Consider the following 16,146-nt stretch of genomic DNA (forward strand, 5'->3'; position numbering starts at 1 on the left):
ATGGGGGACCCATAGGGAAGGGATGCAGGAGGTGATGTGGGACCCATGGGGAAGGGATGCAGGAGGTGATGGGGGAACCATAGGGAAGGGATGCAGGAGGTGATGGGGGACCCATAGGGAAGGGATGCAGGAGGTGATGGGGGACCCATGGGGAAGGGATGGGAGCGGTGATGGGGGACCCATAGGGAAGGGATGCAGGAGGTGATGGGGGACCCATCGGGAAGGGATGCAGGAGGTGATGGGGGACCCATAGGGAAGGGATGCAGGAGGTGATGGGGGACCCATAGGGAAGGGATGCAGGAGGTGATGGGGGACCCATAGGGAAGGGATGCAGGAGGTGATGGGGGAACCATAGGGAAGGGATGGGGGCAGCGATGGGGGACCCATAGGGAAGGGATGGGAGCGGCGATGGGGGACCCATAGGGAAGGGATGCAGGAGGTGATGGGGGACCCATAGGGAAGGGATGCAGGAGGTGATGGGGGACCCATAGGGAAGGGATGCAGGAGGTGATGGGGGACCCATAGGGAAGGGATGGGGGCGGTGATGGGGGACCCATAGGGAAGGGATGCAGGAGGTGATGGGGGACCCATGGGGAAGGGATGGGAGCGGTGATGGGGGACCCATAGGTAAGGGATGCAGGAGGTGATGGGGGACCCATCGGGAAGGGATGCAGGAGGTGATGGGGGACCCATAGGGAAGGGATGGGGGCAGCGATGGGGGACCCATAGGGAAGGGATGGGGGCGGTGATGGGGGACCCATAGGGAAGGGATGGGGGCAGCGATGGGGGACCCATAGGGAAGGGATGGGAGCGGCGATGGGGGACCCATAGGGAAGGGATGGGGGCGGCGATGGGGGACCCATAGGGAAGGGATGCAGGAGGTGATGGGGGACCCATAGGGAAGGGATGCAGGAGGTGATGGGGGACCCATAGGGAAGGGATGGGGGCGGTGATGGGGGACCCATAGGGAAGGGATGGGGGCAGCGATGGGGGACCCATAGGGAAGGGATGGGGGCGGCGATGGGGGACCCATAGGGAAGGGATGGGGGCAGCGATGGGGGACCCATAGGGAAGGGATGGGGGCGGCGATGGGGGACCCATAGGGAAGGGATGCAGGAGGTGATGGGGGACCCATAGGGAAGGGATGGGGGCAGCGATGGGGGACCCATAGGGAAGGGATGGGGCAGCGATGGGGGACCCATAGGGAAGGAATGGGGGCAGTGATGGGGGACCCATGGGGAAGGGATGGGAGCGGTGATGGGGGACCCATAGGGAAGGGATGGGGAGCTCAAGGTCCAGGCCCCCGGTGCCCCCAGCCCCAGCTGTGGCCCTGTGGGGCAGGACCCCCCCGATGTCCCCATAGAGGAGCAGCCTGGGGGGGCCTGGGGTTCCCATCTGTGGTGCCCCCCCCCGCTAACCTGGCCATCTCCGGACTGGGGGCCAGCACCCGCAGCAGGGACAGGAGAGAAGAGACAGGATTAGGGCCGGGGGGGGGCACTGGGGGGGTTATGGGGGGGTTTGGGGGTACCAGGACCATTGGGATGGATGGGGATGGATGGGGCTGGGTTGGTTACGGGGGGGTTTGGGGGTACCAGGACCATTGGGATGGATGGGGATGGATGGGGCTGGGTTGGTTCCGGGGGGGTTTGGGGGTACCAGGACCATTGGGATGGATGGGGATGGATGGGGCTGGGTTGGTTATGTGGGGGTTTGGGGTACCAGGACCATTGGGATGGATGGGGATGGATGGGGCTGGGTTGGTTATGGGGGGGTTTGGGGGTACCAGGACCATTGGGATGGATGGGGATGGATGGGGCTGGGTTGGTTATGGGGGGGTTGGGGGTACCAGGACCATTGGGATGGATGGGGATGGATGGGGCTGGGTTGGTTACGGGGGGGTTTGGGGTACCAGGACCATTGGGATGGATGGGGATGGATGGGGCTGGGTTGGTTACGGGGGGGTTTGGGGGTACCAGGACCATTGGGATGGATGGGGATGGATGGGGCTGGGTTGGTTCCGGGGGGGTTTGGGGTACCAGGACCATTGGGATGGATGGGGCTGGGTTGGTTATGGGGGGGTTGGGGGTACCAGGACCATTGGGATGGATGGGGCTGGGTTGGTTATGGGGGGGTTGGGGGTACCAGGACCATTGGGATGGATGGGGCTGGGTTGGTTATGGGGGGGTTGGGGGTACCAGGACCATTGGGATGGATGGGGATGGATGGGGCTGGGTTGGTTATGGGGGGGTTGGGGGTACCAGGACCATTGGGATGGATGGGGATGGATGGGGCTGGGTTGGTTATGGGGGGGTTTGGGGTACCAGGACCATTGGGATGGATGGGGATGGATGGGGCTGGGTTGGTTATGGGGGGGTTTGGGGGTACCAGGACCATTGGGATGGATGGGGATGGATGGGGCTGGGTTGGTTATGGGGGGGTTTGGGGGTACCAGGACCATTGGGATGGATGGGGATGGATGGGGCTGGGTTGGTTACGGGGGGGTTTGGGGGTACCAGGACCATTGGGATGGATGGGGATGGATGGGCCTGGGTTGGTTATGGGGGGGTTTGGGGGTACCAGGACCATTGGGATGGATGGGGCTGGGTTGGTTATGGGGGGGTTGGGGGTACCAGGACCATTGGGATGGATGGGGCTGGCTGGGTTCTGGGGTGCTGCCCCCACCTTGGCCATCTTGCTCTTGCTGTCGGCCGTCAGGAAGGACATGTTGTTGATGGCGTTCTGCACCACAAAGTTCTGCTCCTCGCGCTTGAAGTTCTACCAAGGGGGGGGGACATTGAGGGGGATGTGGGGCTGGGCCCCCCCCCAAATCCACCTCCGTGCGTGCCCCCCCCATGGCCCCGGTCCCCACTCACGTGGGACTTGGCCCAGTAGATGAAGACCTGGCCGACCATGCGGAACAGCTCCTCCGCGTCCTCGTTGGGCTCCGTCAGCCACTTGGCCCTGCCGGGGCCAACGCCACCAGTGGCTCCCCATGGCCACCATCAATGGAACCAGCATCACTGGGTCCCCGTGGCCACCATCAATGGAACCAGCATCACTGGGTCCCCGTGGCCACCATCAATGGAACCAGCATCACTGGGTCCCCGTGGCCACCATCAATGGAACCAGCATCACTGGGTCCCCGTGGCCACCATCAATGGAACCAGCATCACTGGGTCCCCGTGGCCACCATCAATGGAACCAGCATCACTGGGTCCCCGTGGCCACCATCAATGGAACCAGCATCACTGGGTCCCCGTGGCCACCATCAATGGAACCAGCATCACTGGGTCCCCGTGGCCACCATCAATGGAACCAGCATCACTGGGTCCCCGTGGCCACCATCAATGGAACCAGCATCACTGGGTCCCCGTGGCCACCATCAATGGAACCAGCATCACTGGGTCCCCGTGGCCACCATCAATGGAACCAGCATCACTGAGTCCCCATAGCCACCATCAATGGAACCAGCATCACTAGGTCCCCGTGGCCACCATCAATGGAACCAGCATCACTGGGTCCCCGTGGCCACCATCAATGGAACCAGCATCACTGAGTCCCCGTGGCCACCATCAATGGAACCAGCATCACTGGGTCCCCGTGGCCACCATCAATGGAACCAGCATCACTGGGTCCCCGTGGCCACCATCAATGGAACCAGCATCACTGGGTCCCTGTGGCCACCATTGATGGGTCCCCATGGGCACCATGTGAAGGCCCCATGAAGGGGACCCCCACTGAAGCACCCCATGGGCACCATCCGTGGGGTGCCCTGGCGCCCGCGTCCCTCACCGGCTGTTGTCCACGTAGCGGATGAGCAGGGGGTAGAGCGCGTAGAGGTCGCGGCAGAGCACGGCGAACTCGTCGCGGATGAGCAGCTCGGCCTCCTCGCCCTCGCCCTTGGCCTCCATGCGGAGCTGCTCCTCCTCGGCCACCACCTTCCCTGCCCTCTTCTTCAGCTTCTCCATGGTGGGGATGAAGTGGGAGCGCAGCAGCTCCGGCTTCGCCTTGCTCACGATCGGCTGCGCGAACACTGCGGAGAGGGGCCGGCACCGGCACCATCAACACAGGGACACCGGCACCATCAACACATGGACACGGGCACCATCAACACATGGACACGGGCACCATCAACACATGGACACGGGCACCATCAACACATGGACACGGGCACCATCAACACATGGACACCGGCACCATCAACACATGGACACGGGCACCATCAACACATGGACACCGGCACCATCAACACATGGACACCGGCACCATCAACACATGGACACCGGCACCATCAACACAGGGACACCGGCACCATCAACACAGGGACACCGGCACCATCAACACATGGACACGGGCACCATCAACACATGGACACCGGCACCATCAACACATGGACACGGGCACCATCAACACAGGGACACGGGCACCATCAACACATGGACACGGGCACCATCAACACAGGGACACCGGCACCATCAACACATGGACACGGGCACCATCAACACAGGGACACCGGCACCATCAACACAGGGACACGGGCACCATCAACACAGGGACACGGGCACCATCAACACATGGCCACCAAGATGCACTTAAGGTCACCACCATCATCCCAACACCCACATAGGCCCACCACCACCATCCCAAACCCCATTAAGGTCCATCACCACCATCCCAACACCCACAAAGGCCCACCACCACCATCCCAAACCCCATTAAGGTCCATCACCACCATCCCAAGACCCACTTAGGTCCATCACCACCATCCCAAACCCCATTAAGGTCCATCACCACCATCCCAAGCCCCATTAAGGTCCACCACCAGCATCCCAAGCCCCATTAAGGTCCACCACCAGCATCCCAAGCCCCATTAAGGTCCATCACCACCATCCCAAGCCCCATTAAAGTCCACCACCACCATCCCAAGCCCCATTAAAGTCCACCACCACCATCCCAAGCCCCATTAAAGTCCACCACCAGCATCCCAAGCCCCATTAAGGTCCACCACCAGCATCCCAAGCCCCATTAAGGTCCACCACCACCATCCCAAGCCCCATTAAAGTCCACCACCAGCATCCCAAGCCCCATTAAGGTCCACCACCAGCATCCCAAGCCCCATTAAGGTCCATCACCACCATCCCAAGCCCCATTAAAGTCCACCACCACCATCCCAAGCCCCATTAAAGTCCACCACCACCATCCCAAGCCCCATTAAGGTCCACCACCAGCATCCCAAGCCCCATTAAGGTCCATCACCACCATCCCAAGCCCCATTAAAGTCCACCACCACCATCCCAAGCCCCATTAAAGTCCACCACCAGCATCCCAAGCCCCATTAAGGTCCATCACCACCATCCCAAGCCCCATTAAAGTCCACCACCACCATCCCAAGCCCCATTAAGGTCCACCACCAGCATCCCAAGCCCCATTAAGGTCCATCACCACCATCCCAAGCCCCATTAAAGTCCACCACCACCATCCCAAGCCCCATTAAAGTCCACCACCACCATCCCAAGCCCCATTAAAGTCCACCACCAGCATCCCAAGCCCCATTAAGGTCCACCACCAGCATCCCAAGCCCCATTAAGGTCCATCACCACCATCCCAAGCCCCATTAAGGTCCACCACCAGCATCCCAAGCCCCATTAAGGTCCATCACCACCATCCCAAGCCCCATTAAAGTCCACCACCACCATCCCAAGCCCCATTAAAGTCCACCACCAGCATCCCAAGCCCCATTAAGGTCCATCACCACCATCCCAAGCCCCATTAAAGTCCACCACCACCATCCCAAGCCCCATTAAAGTCCACCACCACCATCCCAAGCCCCATTAAAGTCCACCACCAGCATCCCAAGCCCCATTAAGGTCCACCACCAGCATCCCAAGCCCCATTAAGGTCCATCACCACCATCCCAAGCCCCATTAAAGTCCACCACCACCATCCCAAGCCCCATTAAGGTCCACCACCAGCATCCCAAGCCCCATTAAGGTCCATCACCACCATCCCAAGCCCCATTAAAGTCCACCACCACCATCCCAAGCCCCATTAAAGTCCACCACCACCATCCCAAGCCCCATTAAAGTCCACCACCAGCATCCCAAGCCCCATTAAGGTCCACCACCAGCATCCCAAGCCCCATTAAGGTCCATCACCACCATCCCAAGCCCCATTAAAGTCCACCACCAGCATCCCAAGCCCCATTAAAGTCCACCACCAGCATCCCAAGCCCCATTAAGGTCCATCACCACCATCCCAAGCCCCATTAAAGTCCACCACCACCATCCCAAGCCCCATTAAAGTCCACCACCACCATCCCAAGCCCCATTAAAGTCCACCACCAGCATCCCAAGCCCCATTAAGGTCCACCACCAGCATCCCAAGCCCCATTAAGGTCCATCACCACCATCCCAAGCCCCATTAAAGTCCACCACCACCATCCCAAGCCCCATTAAGGTCCACCACCAGCATCCCAAGCCCCATTAAGGTCCACCACCAGCATCCCAAGCCCCATTAAGGTCCATCACCACCATCCCAAGCCCCATTAAAGTCCACCACCACCATCCCAAGCCCCATTAAAGTCCACCACCAGCATCCCAAGCCCCATTAAGGTCCACCACCAGCATCCCAAGCCCCATTAAGGTCCATCACCACCATCCCAAGCCCCATTAAAGTCCACCACCACCATCCCAAGCCCCATTAAAGTCCACCACCAGCATCCCAAGCCCCATTAAGGTCCACCACCAGCATCCCAAGCCCCATTAAGGTCCATCACCACCATCCCAAGCCCCATTAAAGTCCACCACCACCATCCCAAGCCCCATTAAAGTCCACCACCAGCATCCCAAGCCCCATTAAGGTCCACCACCACCATCCCAAGCCCCATTAAGGTCCATCACCACCATCCCAAGCCCCATTAAAGTCCACCACCACCATCCCAAGCCCCATTAAAGTCCACCACCAGCATCCCAAGCCCCATTAAGGTCCATCACCACCATCCCAAGCCCCATTAAAGTCCACCACCACCATCCCAAGCCCCATTAAGGTCCACCACCAGCATCCCAAGCCCCATTAAGGTCCACCACCAGCATCCCAAGCCCCATGAAGGCCCAGCACCCCCAGCCCCTGCACCCCCCAAGCCCGGCGCAGGCCGGTGGCGCACCCGCCAGCCGCTTCATCCAGGCGGCCTCGTCGATGCCCAGGTTGTTGACGACGATGCGCAGGATGTGGCCCAGCAGCGTGTTGAGGTGCTGGCTGGTGACGGCGGTGGCGCAGGGCCCGGCGGGCAGCGCCTCGGCGCCGCGCTCCCACCAGCGGGGCAGGTAACTGCAGAGCATGGGCAGCGTCACCTCGATGACGTGCGGCATCTCCGTGTAGCGCGCGCCCGACTCCGCCAGCGCCCCGATGGCGCCCATCAGCTCCTCCAGGGACGGCAGCTCCGGGCACAGGTCCTGCACCTGGCTCGGCAGGCCCAGCACTGCGAGGACACGGCCGGGGGGGGAGACCCAGGGGTCAGGGGGGACCCAGTGGGGAAGGGGGAACCCAATGGGGAACCCAATGGGGAATCCAATGGGGAAGGGGGAACCCAATGGGGAACCCAATGGGGAACCCAATGGGGAAGGGGGAACCCAATGGGGAACCCAATGGGGAAGGGTGAACCCAATGGGGAACCCAATCGGGAACCCAATGGGGAAGGGGGAACCCAATGGGGAAGAGGGAACCCAATGAGGAACCCAATGGGGAACCCAATGGGGAAGGGGGAATCCAATGGGGAAGGGGAAACCCAATGGGGAACACAATGGGGAAGGCGGCACCCAATGGGGAAGGGGGAACCCAATGGGGAAGGGGAAACCCAATGGGGAACCCAATGGGGAAGGGGGAACCCAATGGAGAAGGGGGAACCCAATGGGGAAGGGGGAACCCAATGAGGAAGGGGGAACCCAATGGGGAACCCAATGGGGAAGGGGGAACCCAATGGGGAACCCAATGGGGAAGGGGGAACCCAATGGGGAAGAGGGAACCCAATGGGGAACCCGATAGGGAAGGGGGAACCCAATGGGGAACCCAATGGGGAAGGCGGCACCCAATGGGGAAGAGGGCAACCAATGGAGAAGGGGGAACCCAATGGGGAACCCGATAGGGAAGGGGGAACCCAATGGGGAACCCAATGGGGAAGGAGGCACCCAATGGGGAAGAGGGAACCCAATGGGGAACCCAATGGGGAAGGGGGAACCCAATGGGGAACCCAATGGGGAAGGGGGAACCCAATGGGGAAGAGGGAACCCAATGGGGAACCCGATAGGGAAGGGGGAACCCAATGGGGAACCCAATGGGGAAGGAGGCACCCAATGGGGAAGAGGGCACCCAATGGAGAAGGGGGAACCCAATGGGGAAGGGGGAACCCAATGGAGAAGGGGGAACCCAATGGGGAAGAGGGAACCCAATGGGGAACCCGATAGGGAAGGGGGAACCCAATGGGGAACCCAATGGGGAAGGAGGCACCCAATGGGGAAGAGGGAACCCAATGGGGAACCCAATGGGGAAGGGGGAACCCAATGGGGAACCCAATGGGGAAGGGGGCACCCAATGGGGAAGAGGGAACCCAATGGGGAACCCAATGGGGAAGGGGGAACCCAATGGGGAACCCAATGGGGAAGGGGGCAGCCAATGGGGAAGAGGGAACCCAATGGGGAAGAGGGAACCCCATGGGGCAGGGGCACCCCAGGTGCGCGTGGCCGTGGGTCCCGGCGCCCTCACCGGCCCTCTCGCGGGCGGACTTGGTGCTGTAGATGGAGCAGGGGTTGAGGTGGTTGAGCTGCGGCTCCAGGAAGGCCACGGGCATGGCTGCGGCCAGGCGGGCCAGGCACTCCCCCAGCGCCGGGCGATGCCTGCGGGCACCGCTGCCGTCAGCGCTGAGCGCCCCACAGCGCCCTCGGTGCCCCATAGAGACCATGGAACCCATAGAGACCAGAGTGACCATGGAACCCAGAGAGACCATAGCGACCATGGAACCCAGAGAGACCATAGCGACCATAGAACCCATAGAGACCATAGCGACCATAGAACCCATAGAGACCATAGCGACCATAGAACCCATAGAGACCATAGCGACCATAGAACCCATAGAGACCATAGCGACCATAGAACCCATAGAGACCATAGCGACCATAGCACCCATAGAGACCATAGTGACCATAGAACCCATAGAGACCATAGCGACCATAGAACCCATAGAGACCATAGCGACCATGGAACCCAGAGAGACCATAGCGACCATAGAACCCATAGAGACCATAGCGACCATAGCACCCATAGAGACCATAGCGACCATAGCACCCATAGAGACCATAGCGACCATAGAACCCATAGAGACCATAGCGACCATAGAACCCATAGAGACCATAGCGACCATGGAACCCATAGAGACCATAGCGACCATGGAACCCATAGAGACCATAGTGACCATAGAACCCATAGAGACCATAGCAACCATAGCACCCATAGAGACCATAGCGACCATGGAACCCATAGAGACCATAGCGACCATAGAACCCATAGAGACCATAGCGACCATAGAACCCATAGAGACCATAGCAACCATAGCACCCATAGAGACCATAGCGACCATGGAACCCATAGAGACCATAGCGACCATAGAACCCATAGAGACCATAGCGACCATAGACCCCATAGCACCCCATACCACCCCATAGCACCCCATAGCTCCCATAGCCCCCATAGCGCTCATAGCCCCCATAGCCCCCATAGCCCCCATAGCGCTCATAGCCCCCATAGCGCCCATAGCCCCCATAGCCCCCATAGCACCCATAGCCCCTAAGCGCCCATAGAGCCCCATAGCGCCCATAGCACCCATAGCCCCCATAGACCCCATAGACCCATAGCACCCATAGAGCCCCATAGTCCCCATAGCCCCCATAGCCCCACAGCCCCCATAGCCCCCATAGCCCCCATAGTCCCCATAGGTGTGAGGGCACCTCTCCACGTAGGGGTTCTTGGTGGTGCCCAGGGAGTAGATGCTGCTGAGGATGCGGTAACAGGAGAGCTGGACATCATCGACTGCGGGACAGGGACAGCAGGGGGGGTCAGGGACAGGAACTGCCCTGCTGAGCCCCAGGGCAGCCCCATACCCCATACCCCATACCCCATATCCCATATCCCATATCCCATACCCCATATCCCATATCCCATATCCCATACCCCATATCCCATACCCCATATCCCATACCCCATATCCCATACCCCATATCCCATATCCCATACCCCATATCCCATACCCCATACCCCATACCCCATACCCCATATCCCATACCCCATACCCCATACCCCATATCCCATACCCCATATCCCATACCCCATACCCCATACCCCATACCCCATATCCCATATCCCATACCCCATATCCCATATCCCATACCCCATATCCCATACCCCATACCCCATACCCCATACCCCATACCCCATATCCCATACCCCATACCCCATATCCCATACCCCATATCCCATATCCCATACCCCATACCCCATATCCCATACCCCATATCCCATACCCCATATCCCATACCCCATATCCCATATCCCATACCCCATATCCCATACCCCATATCCCATATCCCATATCCCATACCCCATATCCCATACCCCATACCCCATACCCCATATCCCATATCCCATATCCCATACCCCATATCCCATATCCCATACCCCATACCCCATATCCCATACCCCATACCCCATACCCCATATCCCATACCCCATATCCCATACCCCATACCCCATACCCCATATCCCATATCCCATATCCCATACCCCATACCCCATACCCCATATCCCATACCCCATACCCCATATCCCATACCCCATACCCCATACCCCATACCCCATATCCCATACCCCATATCCCATATCCCATACCCCATACCCCATACCCCATATCCCATATCCCATATCCCATACCCCATACCCCATACCCCATATCCCATACCCCATATCCCATATCCCATACCCCATATCCCATACCCCATATCCCATACCCCATATCCCATATCCCATATCCCATATCCCATACCCCATACCCCATACCCCATACCCCATACCCCATATCCCATACCCCATACCCCATACCCCATACCCCATATCCCATATCCCATACCCCATACCCCATATCCCATACCCCATACCCCATATCCCATACCCCATACCCCATACCCCATACCCCATATCCCATACCCCATACCCCATACCCCATATCCCATACCCCATACCCCATACCCCATATCCCATACCCCATACCCCATACCCCATACCCCATACCCCATACCCCATATCCCATACCCCATACCCCATACCCCATATCCCATACCCCATACCCCATACCCCATACCCCATATCCCATACCCCATACCCCATACCCCATATCCCATACCCCATACCCCATACCCCATATCCCATACCCCATATCCCATATCCCATATCCCATACCCCATACCCCATACCCCATATCCCATATCCCATATCCCATACCCCATATCCCATATCCCATACCCCATATCCCATATCCCATACCCCATACCCCATATCCCATATCCCATATCCCATACCCCATATCCCATATCCCATACCCCATATCCCATATCCCATACCCCATACCCCATACCCCATATCCCATATCCCATACCCCATATCCCATATCCCATACCCCATATCCCATATCCCATATCCCATATCCCATATCCCATATCCCATACCCCATATCCCATATCCCATACCCCATATCCCATACCCCATACCCCATATCCCATACCCCATATCCCATACCCCATACCCCATATCCCATACCCCATATCCCATATCCCATACCCCATATCCCATATCCCATACCCCATACCCCATATCCCATATCCCATACCCCATATCCCATACCCCATACCCCATATCCCATACCCCATATCCCATACCCCATACCCCATATCCCATACCCCATATCCCATATCCCATACCCCATATCCCATACCCCATACCCCATACCCCATATCCCATACCCCATACCCCATATCCCATACCCCATACCCCATACCCCATACCCCATATCCCATACCCCATATCCCATATCCCATACCCCATACCCCATACCCCATATCCCATATCCCATATCCCATACCCCATATCCCATATCCCATACCCCATACCCCATACCCCATATCCCATACCCCATACCCCATACCCCATACCCCATACCCCATACCCCATACCCCATATCCCATACCCCATACCCCATATCCCATACCCCATACCCCATACCCCATACCCCATACCCCATACCCCATACCCCATACCCCATATCCCATACCCCATACCCCATACCCCATATCCCATACCCCATACCCCATACCCCATACCCCATACCCCATATCCCATATCCCATACCCCATACCCCATACCCCATATCCCATATCCCATACCCCATACCCCATACCCCATACCCCATACCCCATACCCCATATCCCATACCCCATATCCCATACCCCATACCCCATACCCCATACCCCATATCCCATACCCCATACCCCATACCCCATACCCCATACCCCATACCCCATACCCCATATCCCATACCCCATACCCCATATCCCATACCCCATACCCCATACCCCATACCCCATACCCCATACCCCATACCCCATACCCCATATCCCATACCCCATACCCCATACCCCATATCCCATACCCCATACCCCATACCCCATACCCCATACCCCATATCCCATATCCCATACCCCATACCCCATACCCCATACCCCATATCCCATACCCCATACCCCATACCCCATACCCCATACCCCATACCCCATATCCCATACCCCATATCCCATACCCCATACCCCATACCCCATACCCCATATCCCATACCCCATATCCCATACCCCATATCCCATACCCCATACCCCATACCCCATACCCCATACCCCATACCCCATACCCCATACCCCATATCCCATACCCCATACCCCATATCCCATACCCCATATCCCATACCCCATACCCCCTACCCCGTACCCCCCGTTCCCCCCCCCGGTCCCCCCCCTCGGGCGCTCACGGATGACGTCATCCCCGCAGCGCAGCTGCCCCAGGTGCTGGAAGAGGGAGCTGAGCAGCGGCAGCAGCGCCGCCCCGCTGTACGTCACCACGTGCGCCACGCCCTTCAGCGGCCGCCGCCCCGCGGGCTCCGCCCCCAGCCGCAGGCTCTGCCCCAGCTTCTCCAGGTCCTCGGCAGCGCCCTCGAAGAACGAGCGCAGCCCGGCCTTGACGATCTCCGGGCCCGACTTCATCACGGTCCTGGGGGCGATGGGGGCATGGGGGGAATGGGGAAATGGGGGGAATGGGGGCAATGGGGGGCAATGGGGGGAATGGGGGGAATGGGGGTAATGGGGGGAATGGGGGCAATGGGGGTAATGGGGGTAATGGGGGGAATGGGGGGAATGGGGGTAATGGGGGTAATGGGGGCAATGGGGGCAATGGGGGGCATGGGGGCAATGGGGGTAATGGGGGGAATGGGGGCAATGGGGGTATGGGGGGAATGGGGGCAATGGGGGCAATGGGGGGAATGGGGGTAATGGGGGCAATGGGGGCAATGGGGGGAATGGGGGGAATGGGGGGAATGGGGTAATGGGGGTAATGGGGGTAATGGGGGCAATGGGGGCAATGGGGGTAATGGGGGGAATGGGGGGAATGGGGTAATGGGGGCAATGGGGGTAATGGGGGCAATGGGGGGAATGGGGGGAATGGGGTAATGGGGGCAATGGGGATAATGGGGGTAATGGGGGGAATGGGGGGAATGGGGGGAATGGGGTAATGGGGGCAATGGGGGCAATGGGGGCAATGGGGGGAATGGGGGCAATGGGGGGAATGGGGTAATGGGGGGAATGGGGGCAATGGGGGTAATGGGGGCAATGGGGGGAATGGGGGTAATGGGGGCAATGGGGGCAATGGGGCAATGGGAGGAATGGGGGCAATTGGAGTCAATGGGGGCAATGGGGCGCAATGAGGCGCAATGGGGCACAATGGGGCAGCAATGGGGTGCAATGGGGCACAATGGGGCAGCAATGGGCCGCAATGGGGCGCAATGGGGCACAATGGGGCAGCAATGGGGTGCAATGGGGCACAATGGGGCAGCAATGGGGCGCAATGGGGCGCAATGGGGCGCAATGGGGCGCAATGGGGCGCAATGGGGCGCACAGGGACCACGCGAGCCCAGACCTGGCATCCAGGGAGCGAGCCAGGATGTGCAGGCAGCTCACAACGGCCGGAGCGTCCGTCCCTGCGGCAGCGACAGCGACACAGAGAGACCCATAGGGACCCATAGAGACCATAGGGACCCATAGAGACCATAGAGACCATAGAGACCATAGGGACCCATAGAGACCCATAGGGACCATAGGGACCCATAGGGACCATAGGGACCATAGGGACCCATAGAGACCATAGAGACCATAGGGACCATAGGGACCCATAGGGACCCATAGGGACCATAGGGACCATAGGGACCATAGGGACCCATAGAGACCATAGAGACCATAGAGACCATAGGGACCCATAGGGACCCATAGGGACCATAGGGACCATAGGGACCATAGGGACCATAGGGACCCATAGAGACCATAGAGACCATAGGGACCATAGGGACCATAGGGACCATAGGGACCCATAGGGACCCATAGAGACCATAGGGACCCATAGAGACCATAGAGACCCATAGAGACCCATAGAGACCATAGGGACCCATAGAGACCATAGAGACCATAGGGACCCATAGAGACCATAGGGACCCATAGAGACCCATAGAGACCATAGGGACCCATAGGGACCCATAGAGACCATAGGGACCCATAGAGACCCATAGGGACCCATAGGGACCCATAGAGACCATAGAGGCCATAGAGACCATAGAGACCCATAGGGACCCCATAGAGACCACAGAGACCCCATAGAGACCCCATAGAGACCCATAGAGCCCCCATGGAGACCCATAGGGACCCATAGAGACCCCATAGATCCCCCCATAGAGACCCATAGAGACCCCATAGAGACCCCATAGAGACCCCATAGAGACCCCATAGACCCCTCACCGAACAGTGACACGCGGTGCCGGACCAGGGCCGCCAGCTTGCAGAAGAGGCTGTAAGGGGGGAACAATGACCAGGGTGTGGGTCAGGGGTGGGGGCTATGGGGCTATGGGGGCTATGGGGGCTATGGGGCTATGGGGGCTATGGGGGCTATGGGGGCTATGAGGGCTATGGGGCTATGGGGCTATGGGGGCTATGGGGGCTATGGGGGCTATGGGGCTATGGGGGCTATGGGGGCTATGGGGGCTATGGGGCTATGGGGCTATGGGGGCTATGGGGCTATGGGGGCTATGGGGGCTATGGGGCTATGGGGGCTATGGGGGCTATGGGGGCTATGGGGCTATGGGGGCTATGGGGCTATGGGGGCTATGGGGGCTATGGGGCTATGGGGGCTATGGGGCTATGGGGCTATGGGGGCTATGGGGCTATGGGGGCTATGAGGGCTATGGGGCTATGGGGGCTATGGGGGCTATGAGGGCTATGGGACTATGGGGCGCTATGGAGGCTATGGGGCGCTATGGGGCTATGGTCACTATGGGGCGCTATGGAGGCTATGGGGCGCTATGGGGCGCTATGGGTGCTATGGGGCGCTATGGACGCTATGGTGCACTATGAGGCGCTATGGGGCGCTATTGGGCACTATGGGCACTATGGGTTGCTATGGGGCACTATGGGGCGCTGTTGGGAGCTATGGGGCGCTATGGGTGCCATGGGGCGCTATGGGGCGCTATGGGCGCTGTGGGGCGCTATGGGACGCTATGGGGCGCTATGGATGCTATGGGGCGCTATGGACAGTATGGGGCGCTATGGGGCGCTATGGATGCTATGGGGCGCTATGGGTGCTATGGGGCGCTATGGATGCTATGGGGCACTATGGGCGCTAAGGGGCGCAATGGGGCGCTATGGGCGCTATGGGGCGCTATGGGGTGCTATGGGGCGCTATGGGCGCTATGGTGTGCTATGGGGCGCTATGGATGCTATGGGGCGCTATGGGGCGCTATGGGGC

General features: G+C 59.4%; 1 protein-coding gene across 1 annotated transcript in view; it reads right to left on the reverse strand.

Moving 5' to 3' along the window:
- Positions 1-16,146, reverse strand: part of LOC308230981 (ryanodine receptor 1-like) — a gene marked incomplete at both ends in the record, with an annotated part of 146,196 nt that overhangs the window by 35,783 nt on the left and 94,267 nt on the right. Inside the window, 12 exon segments of the mRNA XM_080636060.1 lie at positions 1,419-1,433; positions 2,683-2,775; positions 2,874-2,961; positions 3,793-4,033; positions 7,163-7,169; positions 7,171-7,238; positions 7,241-7,534; positions 8,758-8,888; positions 9,996-10,077; positions 13,115-13,353; positions 14,275-14,335; positions 15,144-15,193. Of these exon segments, the coding sequence (XP_080492186.1) occupies positions 1,419-1,433; positions 2,683-2,775; positions 2,874-2,961; positions 3,793-4,033; positions 7,163-7,169; positions 7,171-7,238; positions 7,241-7,534; positions 8,758-8,888; positions 9,996-10,077; positions 13,115-13,353; positions 14,275-14,335; positions 15,144-15,193 (1,369 nt within the window).

Source organism: Psittacula echo (assembly GCF_963264785.1).
Source record: "Psittacula echo genome assembly, chromosome: 29".
Lineage (NCBI taxonomy): Eukaryota > Metazoa > Chordata > Aves > Psittaciformes > Psittacidae > Psittacula > Psittacula echo.